This window comes from Eublepharis macularius, chromosome 8 (assembly GCF_028583425.1).
Source record: "Eublepharis macularius isolate TG4126 chromosome 8, MPM_Emac_v1.0, whole genome shotgun sequence".
Classification (NCBI taxonomy): domain Eukaryota; kingdom Metazoa; phylum Chordata; class Lepidosauria; order Squamata; family Eublepharidae; genus Eublepharis; species Eublepharis macularius.
In genome coordinates, this window is record NC_072797.1 from 93,598,776 (window position 1) to 93,612,182 (window position 13,407).

General features: G+C 40.6%; 1 protein-coding gene across 2 annotated transcripts in view; it reads left to right on the plus strand.

Moving 5' to 3' along the window:
- The window catches only part of LOC129334262 (transducin-like enhancer protein 1), an 89,463-nt gene extending 76,303 nt beyond the window's left edge, over window positions 1–13,160 (plus strand). For both annotated transcript variants that reach the window (XM_054986203.1, XM_054986204.1), the window contains exons 17-20: window positions 9,802–9,949; window positions 10,493–10,643; window positions 11,204–11,280; window positions 12,515–13,160. In XM_054986203.1, the coding sequence (XP_054842178.1) occupies window positions 9,802–9,949; window positions 10,493–10,643; window positions 11,204–11,280; window positions 12,515–12,622 (484 nt within the window). In that variant the 3' untranslated portion in view covers window positions 12,623–13,160. The remainder of the gene's footprint in view (window positions 1–9,801; window positions 9,950–10,492; window positions 10,644–11,203; window positions 11,281–12,514) is intronic.
- The last annotated feature ends 247 nt before the right edge of the window (window positions 13,161–13,407 follow it).

Genomic DNA, 13,407 nt, shown 5'->3' on the forward strand with positions numbered 1-13,407 from the left:
TATGTCTGCATCTTCCTGGTAAAACTGTTGATTACTTACCGTGTCTGCATCTTCCTGGTAAAACTGTTGATTACTTACTGTGTCTGCATCTTCCTGGTAAAACTGGTTTGATTCCTCAACTCGAGTTGCTGGAGAAATTGAAAGCACTTATAGATAAGGGAGCTGTCCAGCAGGTGCCAGTGCAGAACGGACAACCGGGGTTCTATTCCAACTTCTTTCTAGTAGAGAAGAAAAATGGGGGGGGGGGGGGTGTTTAGATCCATACTAGACTTGAGGAAACTTAATAAGTCTATTAAATTGCAAAAGTTCTGAATGACTACACTGAACATAGCAATGTCACTGTTACTCACTGGTTTGTGGTTTGCTGTGATTGACTTAAAAGATGCGTACTTCCATATCTCCATCAATCCCTCCCACAGGAGATATCTGAGATTTGTTTGCACGAAGTAGGTGTATCAGTACCAAGTGCTTCTCTTCGGGCTATCCCAAGCCCCTAGAGTATTTACCAAATGTATGGCAGTAGTCGTGGCCCATTTGAGTACCCTTGGCTGCTCCATATACCCATACTTAGATGACTGGCTATTTGAGGCACATTTGCAGCAAGACTTGAGTAGACAGGTAGAACTGACCCTGCATACCTGTTCTGAGCTAGGCTTGATCATAAATCACAAAAAATCCAAGATAACTCCTGCCGAAAGGGAACAATTCATAGGTGCCATTCTGGATGCCTCATTGAACAGGGCATTTTTACCAACGGGAAGAACCCAGAAATTAAAGGGCATGGTCAGGATGTTCCTAAGGTGCAGGTATCTGCTAGCAGAATACAGACTCTATTAGGCCTCATGGCTTGGACTATGGCTGTGATCCCATTAGCTAGGTTGTGTATGAGACAACTGCAGCTATGGTTCAATTCTGTTTATTGTGCTGAAGTTCATGTGCTGGAAAAGAAGTTTTCCATTCCCAGAACAGTGCTAGCCTGCACTGGTGTCTAGCTGATGAGAACTTGATGGAAGGGGTTCAATTTGGTACAATATGTACTGATATAACAATCACTACAGATGCCTCCTCATCCGGGTTGTGAGTGCAGTTTGGAGGCCTCACAGCTCATGGTACCTGGACATAGGATGAGCGGCCACTACACATTAATACACTTGCGCTTAGGGTGATTTATTATGCCTTAATTTCCTTTTCAGAGACAGTCAGGGACAGAAATATGCAGGTGATGACAGACCTGCAATGTTTTATGTTAACAAACAAGGGGGAACTACATCCCGATCACTGTGTCTCAAAGCCATAAGATTATGGGAATGGGCTATCGAACATGATGTCCACTTGCAGGCATACACATACCTGGGCCAGAAAATGTCATTGCAGACAGGCTGAGCAGATTAAGCACAAACACGCACAAGTGGGCCATCAAAGATCACTACATCGGGCCCATCTTCCAAGATTGTGGCCAGCCAGAGATAGATCTTTTTGCCACAGAGTAAAACAAGAAGGCTCCTTTGTTCTGCTCCAAGGGAGACCTAGAACCCAACTAATTGGGGGACACTTTCCAGATAACCTGGCCAGGAAGTCTATTCTATGCCTTTCCCCCTATACCAGTTGTACCAGATGACGAACCGGACTTTCTGCCACTTGCCAAATGAGCCAGACCTGATAGTACGGCAGGGGGTACTCCGCCGTGCAGTAGGCAGACTCAAACTGACGGCATGGTTGCTGAAACAGTAGGATGTTTCTCTACTGAAGAGTCTGAGGTGTTGCTGAATGTCAAATGACTATCCATGAGGCAATCGTATTCATATAAATGGGGGAGATTCGCAAAATAGGCAGTAGAGAGAGACTGATCTAGTCACTTGCCCATTGGCTATGATTTTAGAGTTTCTTTTGGAGCTGAAGAAGTTGGTACTTTCTCATCAGTAAAGGTCTATTTGGCAGCTATAACAGCCTTTTATGAGCTTGTTGACAAAAAGACAATGTTCTCACATTACTCCTTGAAGTTGTTCTTAAGGAGTTTAAAGAATATGTTTCTGCCAATGGGAAAAATAGTGCCACAATGGTCTCTGAAACTTGTGCTGGCTAAACTGATATCGAAACCCTTTGAACCATTAGCCACATGCCCTCTGAGATCACTGACACTGAAGGTAGCACTGCTACTAGCGATGACTTCTGCTAGGAGGGTCAGTGAACTAGCAGCCCTATGCATAGATCAACCATTTCTTAAGATACACCCTGAAAAGGTTGTTTTTAGGCCAAAACTGGATTTCCTGCCTAAAACTGTATCAAAATTTCATGTGATGCAGGAAATATCATTACCAGTTTTCTTCCTGAACTACTCAGACGAGGCGGAGAGGGCCCTTCGCATTCTGGATGTGAGGAGGGTGATACTGTTCTATCTGGACCATTCTAGGGACTTTAGAGTAGATAGACACCTTTTGTCTGTTATGCTGGACCAAAAAAGGGGACAGAGAGAGAGCATGCAGACTATCTCATGTTGGGTAGTGCAGGCCATTAAGCTTTGTTATATAAATGCCAACTTACTTTGTCCTCTGGACGTGCATGCACACTCTACTAAGTCACAGGCGACATCAGCAGCACTCCAGGAAGGGGTCCCTCTGCAAGACATTTGCAAAGCGGCAACCTGGTCATTGGCGGACACCTTCATGAGACACTACACCCTAGACATGCTCGACAAAAAGGAGATGATAGTGGGCACAGCTGTGTTGCAATCAATTTCCACTAAAGAGCAAGCTCCACCACCCAGGTAAGAAACTTGTTAAACTCCCATGTGGGACTGCACTAGAAGACCAACAATGAAAACAGGGTTACATTTACCAGTAGCTGTTGTTCATTGAGGTCTTATGTGCAGGCATACATACCCTCTCTCCTTCCCCGCTGTATGCTCTTCTAATTACTGAGGAGTGACGCAGTGAAAGAGAAACTGAGGGTGGAGGGTGCCGCACCTCCCGGATATAGGCTGTTTCAGTGGGAAAACAGCCGCGCCTGTGCTCTGGGAGGTGTTGTGTGCCTTTTAGTGACTTTTAAGCTACAAAAAGCCTCCGATCAGCAGGCCTGCGCATGTGCAGTCCCATGTGTGCCTGCACAGAAGACCTCAATGAGCAACAGTCACTGGTAAGTGTAATCCTGCTTTCTGGGGCAAATCTGATTGATGTTTGATTGGTCTAACAATTTTGGCTGGATTTTTTCTTTCAGCGACCACTGTCCTTTTCTCTTCCTGTATCCTGCCCTAGCCATCACAACATGCAGATGTTTTGCTTTATCCCCGTTTATGTCAAGCTCCAACTTCAGGCTCATAGTGCACTCTTCTGTTTGATTAGACACAAGTCTCTTGTAGGCACTCAAGTCAGTACTAGTGCTGCCTTTCTTTCACTCCTGGAAGCTGACAAAAGCTCTATGATATATAGTCATCTGATGCAAAATGTAGAAGCAGAATCCCAGACTAGTCTGAGAATGGCAGAAAGAGCAACCAGTTTTGCTGATAGCATGGGAAAATAGTTTTATTGTCTTGCTAGCTTCAGAGATCTCAGAATTAAATGTTATGCTTGCATCTGCTAAGTGTTTGGTAACTAGCAGGCCAAGAAGTGTCTGATAACAAGCATTTATTCTGCTTTGACTAGAAAGTCTGTACATGTTCTTTCCTTCCTTGCTTACTGCTTCAACGCACTGCCTTCTGTTACCTTATCTGGACTAGCTCTGTATCTTAACATTGAATGGCATGTATCTGTCTCCACACTTTGTGGAGCAGGACTTTTGCCTCCTGCTGCAGCCCACTGAACCCACCCTTTGGTCCTGGGGGTTTTCAGCCTGCAGGAACAAAAAGGTGTCTCAGTGGAATATAGGTGGTAAAATGAGAGGGGTGGAATTGGTAGAAATAGCTGCTCCCTCTTCTGCAAACAGAAATGCTGGTCTGTCAGAGGAACTGTATGGTTGGATGGATGCCAGTACAAAAAAAAAATGCCTACTGCATTCCATTCCCTCTGTCCAAAGCTGTGTCATATAGTGATTCCATGACAGTTTGTAAGATTTCCAGAATGTCTTGTTGGATAGAGGATTCAGCTTCCTGAAAACTCAATTTTCATTAAAACCACAAGATTCAATACCTTATGGCTTCAAGTGTGTAGGCAACACTCTCTGGAATCCCAAGTCAGGCAAAGTACTTGGCAAGATTTCAGTAGTCAGATATAGGAATCATTGCCCTTCAGGACACTCTTGGTCTATCCCCACATGTAGCAAAATTGTAAAAATGGAAAGAGAAATTGTACAAAGTTAATTTATATTATTCATTCTGAATTAAGCTTTCCTTAGTATATTTTTTAGAATTTGGCACCAGATTTCAGTGAGGTGGTGTACACCCAATCCTGCCTCCTTTCCAAAAATTAGTGAACTTTCCAGGCTAACCTGCCCTTAACCCTAGGTGAAAACTAGCTTGAGTTGTAGCTCTGCTACCATATGCAGATGAAGTTTTGCAGGCTAGCGGAAGTGGCACGTAGAAAGCTTACGCATACACATGGTGGCAGCTGCATGTGACTGGATGACCACAGGCAGTGAGGGAGCATCTGCAGGATGCCGAAAAAGTGACCATATGCCCGAATGCCATGTGACTTTTCATTCAAACAATTTTTATTTGTGACTATATGAAAACAAATCTTTTTTTTAAGTGACAGACTGCTAGCCATCTTTGCTTCCTCAAAGCACAGCAGGTGTGCTCTGCAAACATCTTTGGAAATGCTGAGTGGCCAGAATATTAATAGCTCATTTTCAGGTTATCTGGTTGCCCCCAATTGCTTTTAGCATAGCATGCATTTAGGGAGAAAGTATAAAGCCAAACAAAAATCCTTATGCTAGATGTGTAAATAATGAGAGGCTGAGCAGTTTTTTCCCATTGGATTTGTTCCTGTTATGGGCAGTTGACAGAATTATAGTGAAATTATGGCAAGCGATTACATAATTAACTGGCTTGCCTTTCATATGCAGATCATCACGAGTCCCTTCTCCATTGCCAGTGATGTTTTAATACATTTTCATACTCTTGTGGGCCCTTTCAGTTCCAGAACATCTACTGTCTGCAACTGACCCCTTAATTCCTCTGCCACTCCTTAACATCAATATACTAACCTGCCTACTTCCACTGAGGACTCTCCCTCCCTCTCTTTCAGCCTATCCTTCATTGATTTCCATTTGCTGTGTACCACTTTCTGTTGTATATCCCATGGGGCAGTGCCCATCCTCTGTATCATCTGCTTCAGCATTTCCAGTTAACTGCATTCCTCATCTGTTTTGTCTTGTAATCAAAGCCCTTTCTTTCATTTGAATGTTTGGAAGATAAAATCTCTCTCTCTTTCTCTTCTAGTTAATTGACAGTGGTAACAGATGATAGAATCCTGTCTTCAAAGGTTTCTTAGACATAAAAGATACAAGGTTTCACAGCTCATTAAAAAAATGAATTCTGGAATGGTACTCTAGTATGGCTCTTCCACCTAAACTGTGATCAGCTTTAAAAGCACATTAAGGCAAAAGAGAACCTTTTCCATATTTCATCTTTGTTCTTCTCTTTTAACTTCTGGAAGGTGTTTGGAATTTCCATTCCAGTTGCTTGATGTGAATTCTGAGTGACATAGTACTGGTTATTGTCTGAGAAGGACTGAGAATTCTTTTGTCAAGAGAATCCAGATGGTGGTTTGCAGTTATACTCTTCTTCCATCAAGGAACTTTCATTTCCAGACCAGTTTGCTGTTATAAACATCACTATTTTTATTTTCATTTTTTTGAGTTGGTTATTCTGTTGTTGGAGTATCCCAAAGGTATTGCCAGCAAAAGGTATAAAAGCATGGGGCAGTTCTTAAAGCTTTCACTTAACTGAAAGGATAAATAAATTGGAAATTAGCTCATGATTTCTATATTTTTTTGCTTTTCCTGGTGTGCATTTGTCTACTGGTCAGTGGGGTTTTTTTCCTCCTGAGAGCCTAAGTGATTCTTTTTTGTAGTCTCTAATATTTCCAAAGAATTGAAAGGTGTGTGTGTGGGGAGGGGTGCAATTAATATAATGCCCATATTAGTCATTTTCCTGGCCAGTTTCCTTTTGAGTCTTCTAGAGTAAAGAATAAATGTATTGGTACACCTTGATGTGAGAAATCTTGGCATGGCAGTGGCTTTTATCTTCCTAAAATAGCATTGTAATATGACAGTATGGTGGGCCACAAGACTTAACTTTTCATACATCACTATAAAATTGGCAGCAGTCCATGATAAATCTCAGCAAGCACAACTGAAGTTTGCACCTGCCTTGGTAATGAGAGGCTATTTAAAGCATCAAAGTTTAGGCACTAAGCATTTCTGGATACTTAGACCCAATTAGTTATCTTAATTACAAACAGGGCTATGCAAAGTCTGCATCTAAAGGGAATATCAGAATTCCAGTTTCTGCTTGTGTGGTGCAATCCTTGCATTGAAAAATACACACTGATCGCCCCTTCCTGCTGAAGACTCCTCTCATGTCAGTCCTTAGAGGCCCTGTCCTCCAGGAGAAGCATTTCATGGACATCGGTGGTCTGCAGTGGGAGGGAGGAGGCAGAAGAGTTCCATTCTGCCACTGGAAAATTTCATTTGGATACAATCCATACATTCAGACTAATATTTGTCCTGGTTGATAGGGAAAGGTCAAAGAAATGTAGATGTCTTTGTCTTATCCAAGCAGAGCTTGCATCAATTTAACTTGAGACTGGTGATCATTTACGTTCTTTGCATGTAATTCATACAGCACAGTAGGAGCAGTAATGTTTGCCATGTTACTTTGCATTGAGATCTCGAACCACTTCTCTGATTCCTGCCTTTGAGGTCCACAACACTGTCCCCCTAATTTAGCCACGTTACCTGAAAATCTGTTTGACAAGTCATTACATGGTGGGTTGGACCCTTTAAATGAGTAGGTACTGTAACCTGAAAGTGAACCTTTTCTGGGGGACGCATAATCATAGCTGTAAGAGATCAATTTACAATTTTTCATTAAGTGTCTTCATGAGATTAACTGTTCAGCATCAGTATTGCTTTTTATTTTACTTTTGGAAACATGGATCGGTGAATAGAGAAGGAGATTAACATCTTTAATGTACTACTAGTACTTCCCGATTTATACAAGTAGGGGAAAACAATGTGACTGAAGTAGTTTCAGATTAGGGAGTGCTGTTCAGTATCTAGTATACCTGGATAATTTCAAATAATTGCCAATTTGGTGTTATCTGGGTGTACCAAAACAAATTAGAGAATTCCAAATAAATTTGGGATACCAAATAAATCAATGCAGGATCATTCTGAATTTATTCAGGTTTATCTAGCAAACACAGCCACAACCTTTTTAAAGTTGGCTGGCTGCTCTTGTAAGCTCTTTTCTCCATCCACTCCCAACCAATTTTCCAAGGCTTTCCTGGGCTTTTTTCCAGGGGAAGTGAGGCAGGAGGGAGGGGGAATGAGTAAATTAGTGAGTCTTCTTTCCTTTGCAGGATTCCCAGATTTGTCCGGCAATGGTTTGATGTTGGTTGTTGGTTCTGTTGAGCTTGCAACAGTGTTTTTGCTTGCTTCCGTCTGGTTCTGGTGAGATTCTCTTGTTTGACATTGGTTCTTGAGGGATTCTCTGGTTTGACATTGGTTTTTGTGTGATTCTCTGGTTTAACATTGGTTTGAATGGGATTCTCTGGTGTGATGTTGGTCCCCTTGTTTCAGCTTGGTTCTGATACGATTCCCTTACTTCTGTTTGGTTACTTTGGCTTTGTTGGTTAACCTTGCACTGGGAAGTGGCTTTTGGTAAGGGATTGCCCCTTTGCTTAAAGTTTCTTTGCCTAGAAAGCCTTGGAAATGTTTCCCCCATAGGAAACAATGGAGAGTGACTGGGAGCACTTTATTCAGGTGTTCATAGAACTGGCCCCTGAGTCCAGTCTTTCTGAAACTTGGGAATTCTTTTGTGGACAGGCAGGACTAGGTTCCCTGCAAATATGGTGAAGTTGCTTGAAAAATGCTCCCCCCCCCCGCCAGCTAGTTTTCCCCATAGGGAATAATGGCTAGATATATTCAGTTTTCCCAGTTTAAACTGAACTCGATTTGAGAATCTGACCTACATTTCAGGAATACCAAATATTTATAGTATTCCTGAATACTGAATCTGAATTCTGCTGAATTCTTTTTGCTTCCCACCTCTAATTCAAAAATGGTGTTTCATCTTGTAGCCCTTTCTGTCTTAGTTGTTATACGTTAATGTGCCAGCAGATGAACTACAATTGCATGGTATGAACTACAATTAGCATCTTGGTGGCATCAACTACCTACATGTGTGGTAATTTAATCATATGAGAAACTATTGCATGACGCAAAAAAGATTCCAGCAGATAATTTGTATATACCGGGCTGGGTCCATCTCTTGTTCTCTCATACCATAGCAAAATGTGAGGCCTTTCTCTAGCCTCAGAAGGCTTCCTCCATCTTAAGTGTCTCTTTCATTGAGAAGGATTAGAAGAAAGTTCCTTGCAGGATCAGTGGATACACACCAATAACTGGAATGAATAACCCATTTGTGTGTGGAAGTGAGTTGTTCCAAGAGAATAGTGATAAACATAAATTGCTAGGGAAATTTCTGAAACAAAAGCACCAAAGTAGGACCAAGTAACTATTGACTACTGGACACTAGATATAAAAAAAAAACCCTTGAAAATCAGATATTGGAAAATCTTGATGTGATTAGAAAATGCTGACTTACCCCTCCCCCCCATTGGTCTGTGCAAAGGAGAAGAAATTATTTTAGTTCACATAGTGAGGTTATAGAAGCCAGTATTTCAGCTTACCCTCTTGTTACATACTTAATGACTATGTAGCGGTGAGTTCTTGCCAGATTTCCTGAGTAATAAGATTCAGTTGCCAATTTGTTGTGGTTCACTTCTTACCCTCACTTGTAGTAGAGTAAAAGTAACAGAGAATAAAAAGAATGCACTAACTGATAGTCTGAATTTTCAGACCAATGACTTCAGACATACCATGTTGATTCATAGCAGGTCCCATGATAGTCATTCTTCCTCTTTTGCTGTTAAGGCATGGAAATAAAACTAATTGCAGGATGGAAAAAAGCAGGCGCCTCTGAACACTCCAGTTTAGGGATTAAGGAAGGCTCGAGCTGACTCTTTGTTACTGAGAGGAGGGATTTCCGAACACTGAGGTTCAAAATGTAAAACAATGTTGAATAATGATGACAGCTCATGACCTGTTTGCTACCAAGGGCATCATTTTGCAGGCTCAGCCAATGCAACTAGAAAGCTTAGTGTTTTTGGATCCCTTCCTGCATGTGTTTATGTAGCCAAATCTTTTTAAAGTGTTTTTACATTCTTGATTCACAGCTTAAACAAAACCTATAAATAACTGGCTGCTGGTTTTCCATGCAATTTGTCCTTTGTACTTTTTAGGTTAGCTTAGTAATTGCTTAAGTTTTATTTCCCAATGTCATAATGGATTATGTTACAGCTTTTAAAATAGTCTTTTTACCTTTGCAGATTTGTATAGATGTGGAGCTGGTTTTGTTTAGCTGTTTTGTGGTCCATTTCATATGCTCTGGCACCTGCAGAACAGCTTGTGTACAGTGAGCATATTTCACATTGGGTTGGTGGGAGGGCAAGGTTGTTGCTTGCTGCACATTAGTTGACGCAGGGGAGATGACACACATACGGAGTCCAAAACTAACAACAAAACAGTGTTTACCTTGCGTTCTGGCAGGAAATCATTATTCAATCTGGTTTGTTTTATCAGGCAATTCCAGGGCCACACAGATGGAGCCAGCTGTATTGACATTTCTAATGATGGGACCAAGCTCTGGACAGGCGGTCTGGACAACACTGTGAGATCCTGGGACTTGAGAGAAGGGAGGCAGTTACAACAGCATGACTTCACGTCCCAGGTAACTAATATGTCTTACTATATAACACTGTTTAAATATCATACTTAACTTTCAGGTTGTAGTTAGGTGAAGTTATTCATTAATATTAATAATTATATTTGCATAGGCTGTTGATGTAGCCAAAACTGCTTTCAGACAAAGCATTTATCTGGGAATAAAGCCACTGCTGGCTAATTTACATCATATTTTTATTTATGCAATATGTTATTAAAATAGCAATTGAGTGCATATCTCAATTTAATTTGGCTCTCTTTTATTTGTTTTTGTTGCCTGAACTGGAGTAGTGAAAGCAAAGAGGGCGATAAATGCCATGAAACATTGGTAGGTGAAGAGGGTTAAAGGACAAGCATGCCTCTGCTTCACATGCGATGAAATTACAAGATCTACTACTTATTTCTTACTTTTCCATCCTACCTTTTGGTACTGGGAAGGAACAATCTTCACTCTCATGTTTTACGACATGCAAAATGCTTTAGATTAGTTTCTATTTTTTTCTCTTGTTACTTTTACAAGGAGAGTAAACCCCTATTTTTCCCCCCAAAGATCTTTTCCCTTGGCTATTGTCCCACTGGTGAATGGCTTGCTGTAGGAATGGAAAGCAGTAATGTGGAAGTACTTCATGTAAATAAACCAGACAAGTATCAGCTCCATCTTCATGAGAGCTGTGTGCTGTCACTCAAGTTTGCCTACTGTGGTAAGTTGGAATAAACCACCTAGATGATTTAAGGCAAACACAAGTTGTTTAAATGCCTTTATTTCATTTTGATTTAATAGCTGGAAAATAAGTCTCACATCCTTATACCAGCTCTTTCAGAAAAGTTGTGAAAGAGAGTCCATGTATGTAAAGTGGCAATATCATTAAGGCATGGATGTGGTAGTTGGGTTGCCAAGAATTTAGCATGGTGCTCATTGCTTATTGAGCTCTATATGCCTGTTAAATGAGTGATATGTGTCACCTTACAAAGGCAAAGTGCCCTGAATCAGAGCCTAGGGATGGCACCTGGGGCTTTGTTGGCAATCTTTGTTGGTTAGCTATGCAGTGGACAGTTGTTGAAGGACATGCATATGGGCTGGAGTTAACCTATATGATTGGCCTTCCATATTCTCTGCTGTTCACCATATTGAATTATCGACAAATTAATCATATCGGGATTATATTTTAGCCACATGATAAATGTACCTGCAAATAGAAAAACATGCGTATTTGCTTATTTATATAGGATGCTCTACTAAGCTTCTGTTGATCATTTTCAGGCAAATGGTTTGTAAGTACTGGAAAAGATAACCTCCTAAATGCTTGGCGAACTCCATATGGTGCCAGTATATTCCAGGTAAGAGTAACAAGAAAAGGATTTTGATGTGGGGGCTGGTGATTATATCCTTGGGAAACCTTGCAAGGTAGGTTAGGGTGGAAAATGGCAATTTCCTACAGCTAGCAAATCTAGGCTAAACAAGAATTTGAGCCCAGGTCTCCCTGGCCAAGTCCAGTATTGTGCTTTTTTGGAAAGGTTTGCATGCAAAAACAAATCATGATCTGATGTTATACAATTGAGCTTGGAGGAGTTCTCAGGATTGCACTTCTCTTATTTTTACTCCTCCTCACAAGTCTGCAAATGAATCATTTCCGCTTCTGCATGAAACCATAGTTTGTTGTTACGTCTGATCACCAAATTTCCTTCCTTCCAAAATAAATGTATTTCTTCCAAAATGTATAAATATATTCCTTCCAAAATAAAATGTACAAGCTGTTATAAGTAAGGGTGTGCATAGTGGAAAAAAACAAGCCACAATTGCACAGTTTGGCTCATTAAAGCAGCTTCCGGAATGCTGAATCAAAACTGAGAAACTGATTTGAAACAAACCCCTCCCAAACCCAAAATCCAAATGGTTCAGATACAAACTGGCACCAGATGACCCGGAACAAACCAGTAATGGAACAGGATTCAGAATCAAAACTGAAACAGAAATTTTCTCAGTGCACATCTCTAATTATAAGCATAGACCAAGCATTGTGGAGTGATTAGAGTATAGATCTAGGATCTGGGAGACCCAGGATCAAATCCCCACTTTGCCAGGGAAGCTCACTGGGTGACCTTGGGCCCATCACACTCTCTCAGCTGCACTCTAGCTTACAGGGTTGTCACATGAATAAAGTGGAGGAGAGGAGAATGATGTAAGCTGCTTTGGGTCCCACTTGGGGAGAAAGGCAGAGCATTAAATGAATAAATAGGTTTGGCTGTAACAACAAAATAAGTTTCACCACGAAAGCAGAAAGTGCAAGGGAAGGTGAGAGTAAGCAAGCCTGAGAACTTTCAAGGGTTGGTCTTCTAATATTGCATTGTTAACCTCCTTCAGTCTAAGTAAATGAGGTGGGATAAGATTATATTAAATAAACATGAGAAACTACCATTTGTCAGTACATATAAACCTTGCTGCTGGTTCAGATCTTCACCAAACTGCTTCATGCCATATGAATCCTGACCTTGCTATTACGAAAGCTAGAAAAAAGAAGTATTTGTTATTTTCCCCATTTTTTTACTATGGCTGTGTTTCTTTCTCTTCTAGTCCAAAGAGTCTTCATCTGTACTGAGTTGTGATATCTCTGTGGATGATAAATACATAGTCACGGGCTCGGGAGACAAGAAAGCTACTGTCTATGAAGTAATCTACTGAAAAAATGTTGTAAATGTAACTTCTAAGAGTTGAACTGGGCCAAAATGTTCTTAATTTGTAGAAGTAGAAATGCTTTACCTTTTTTAATAAAAAAGGAAGAACTTGGTTCTCACATCTTCACATGATGCTGTTCAGCATGTATTAAACAGAAGGCGACTTTTTGGACATCCAGCTATTGGCTAGTTGGAACGATGTGAAGCAAGAAGGCAAGATGGATTAACGTAGCATAGTTTTGGTGGCTTTTCAAAGCAAAGTATGCTGAAGACTGTTACAGCTCCCCCCTCTCCTTTTATGACCTCAAAGATCATGCTCATTGCCTGAATACGTGGGTTATGTTTCAGTTCTTACAATTCCACCTGCATTCTGTTTTGTGTAGAGCAGTAGTATCTTGGATAAACTTGTTTCCTGGTTTTGCCTCTTGGGACATGGGAGTTTTTGTATTTTTTGTTGAAGATCAAACGTTTGTACAAATTGTAAATATATTTGGTTTATTACAGTAAAGGCTTTAGTATCAATAAATTGTCTCTTTTCCCCCCGATGCCCCTGAAATGATCTTTTAAAGGCTTTTTCCCTTTTTGTAATTTAAAACTTTTAATAAGCTAGATCAGGACTATGTGAAACATTTGAGAGGATCTTTATATGTGAAGTATCCATGAAACTTGTTTTATTAGAATTTGAGTTTCATGCAAAAGATGTAGCATTCAGACATTGTCTTGTACTACAAAAAATGGAAAAATAAGAACTTTTACATTTAGAATAAAACTGAAATTTTCAAAAGCAGTTTA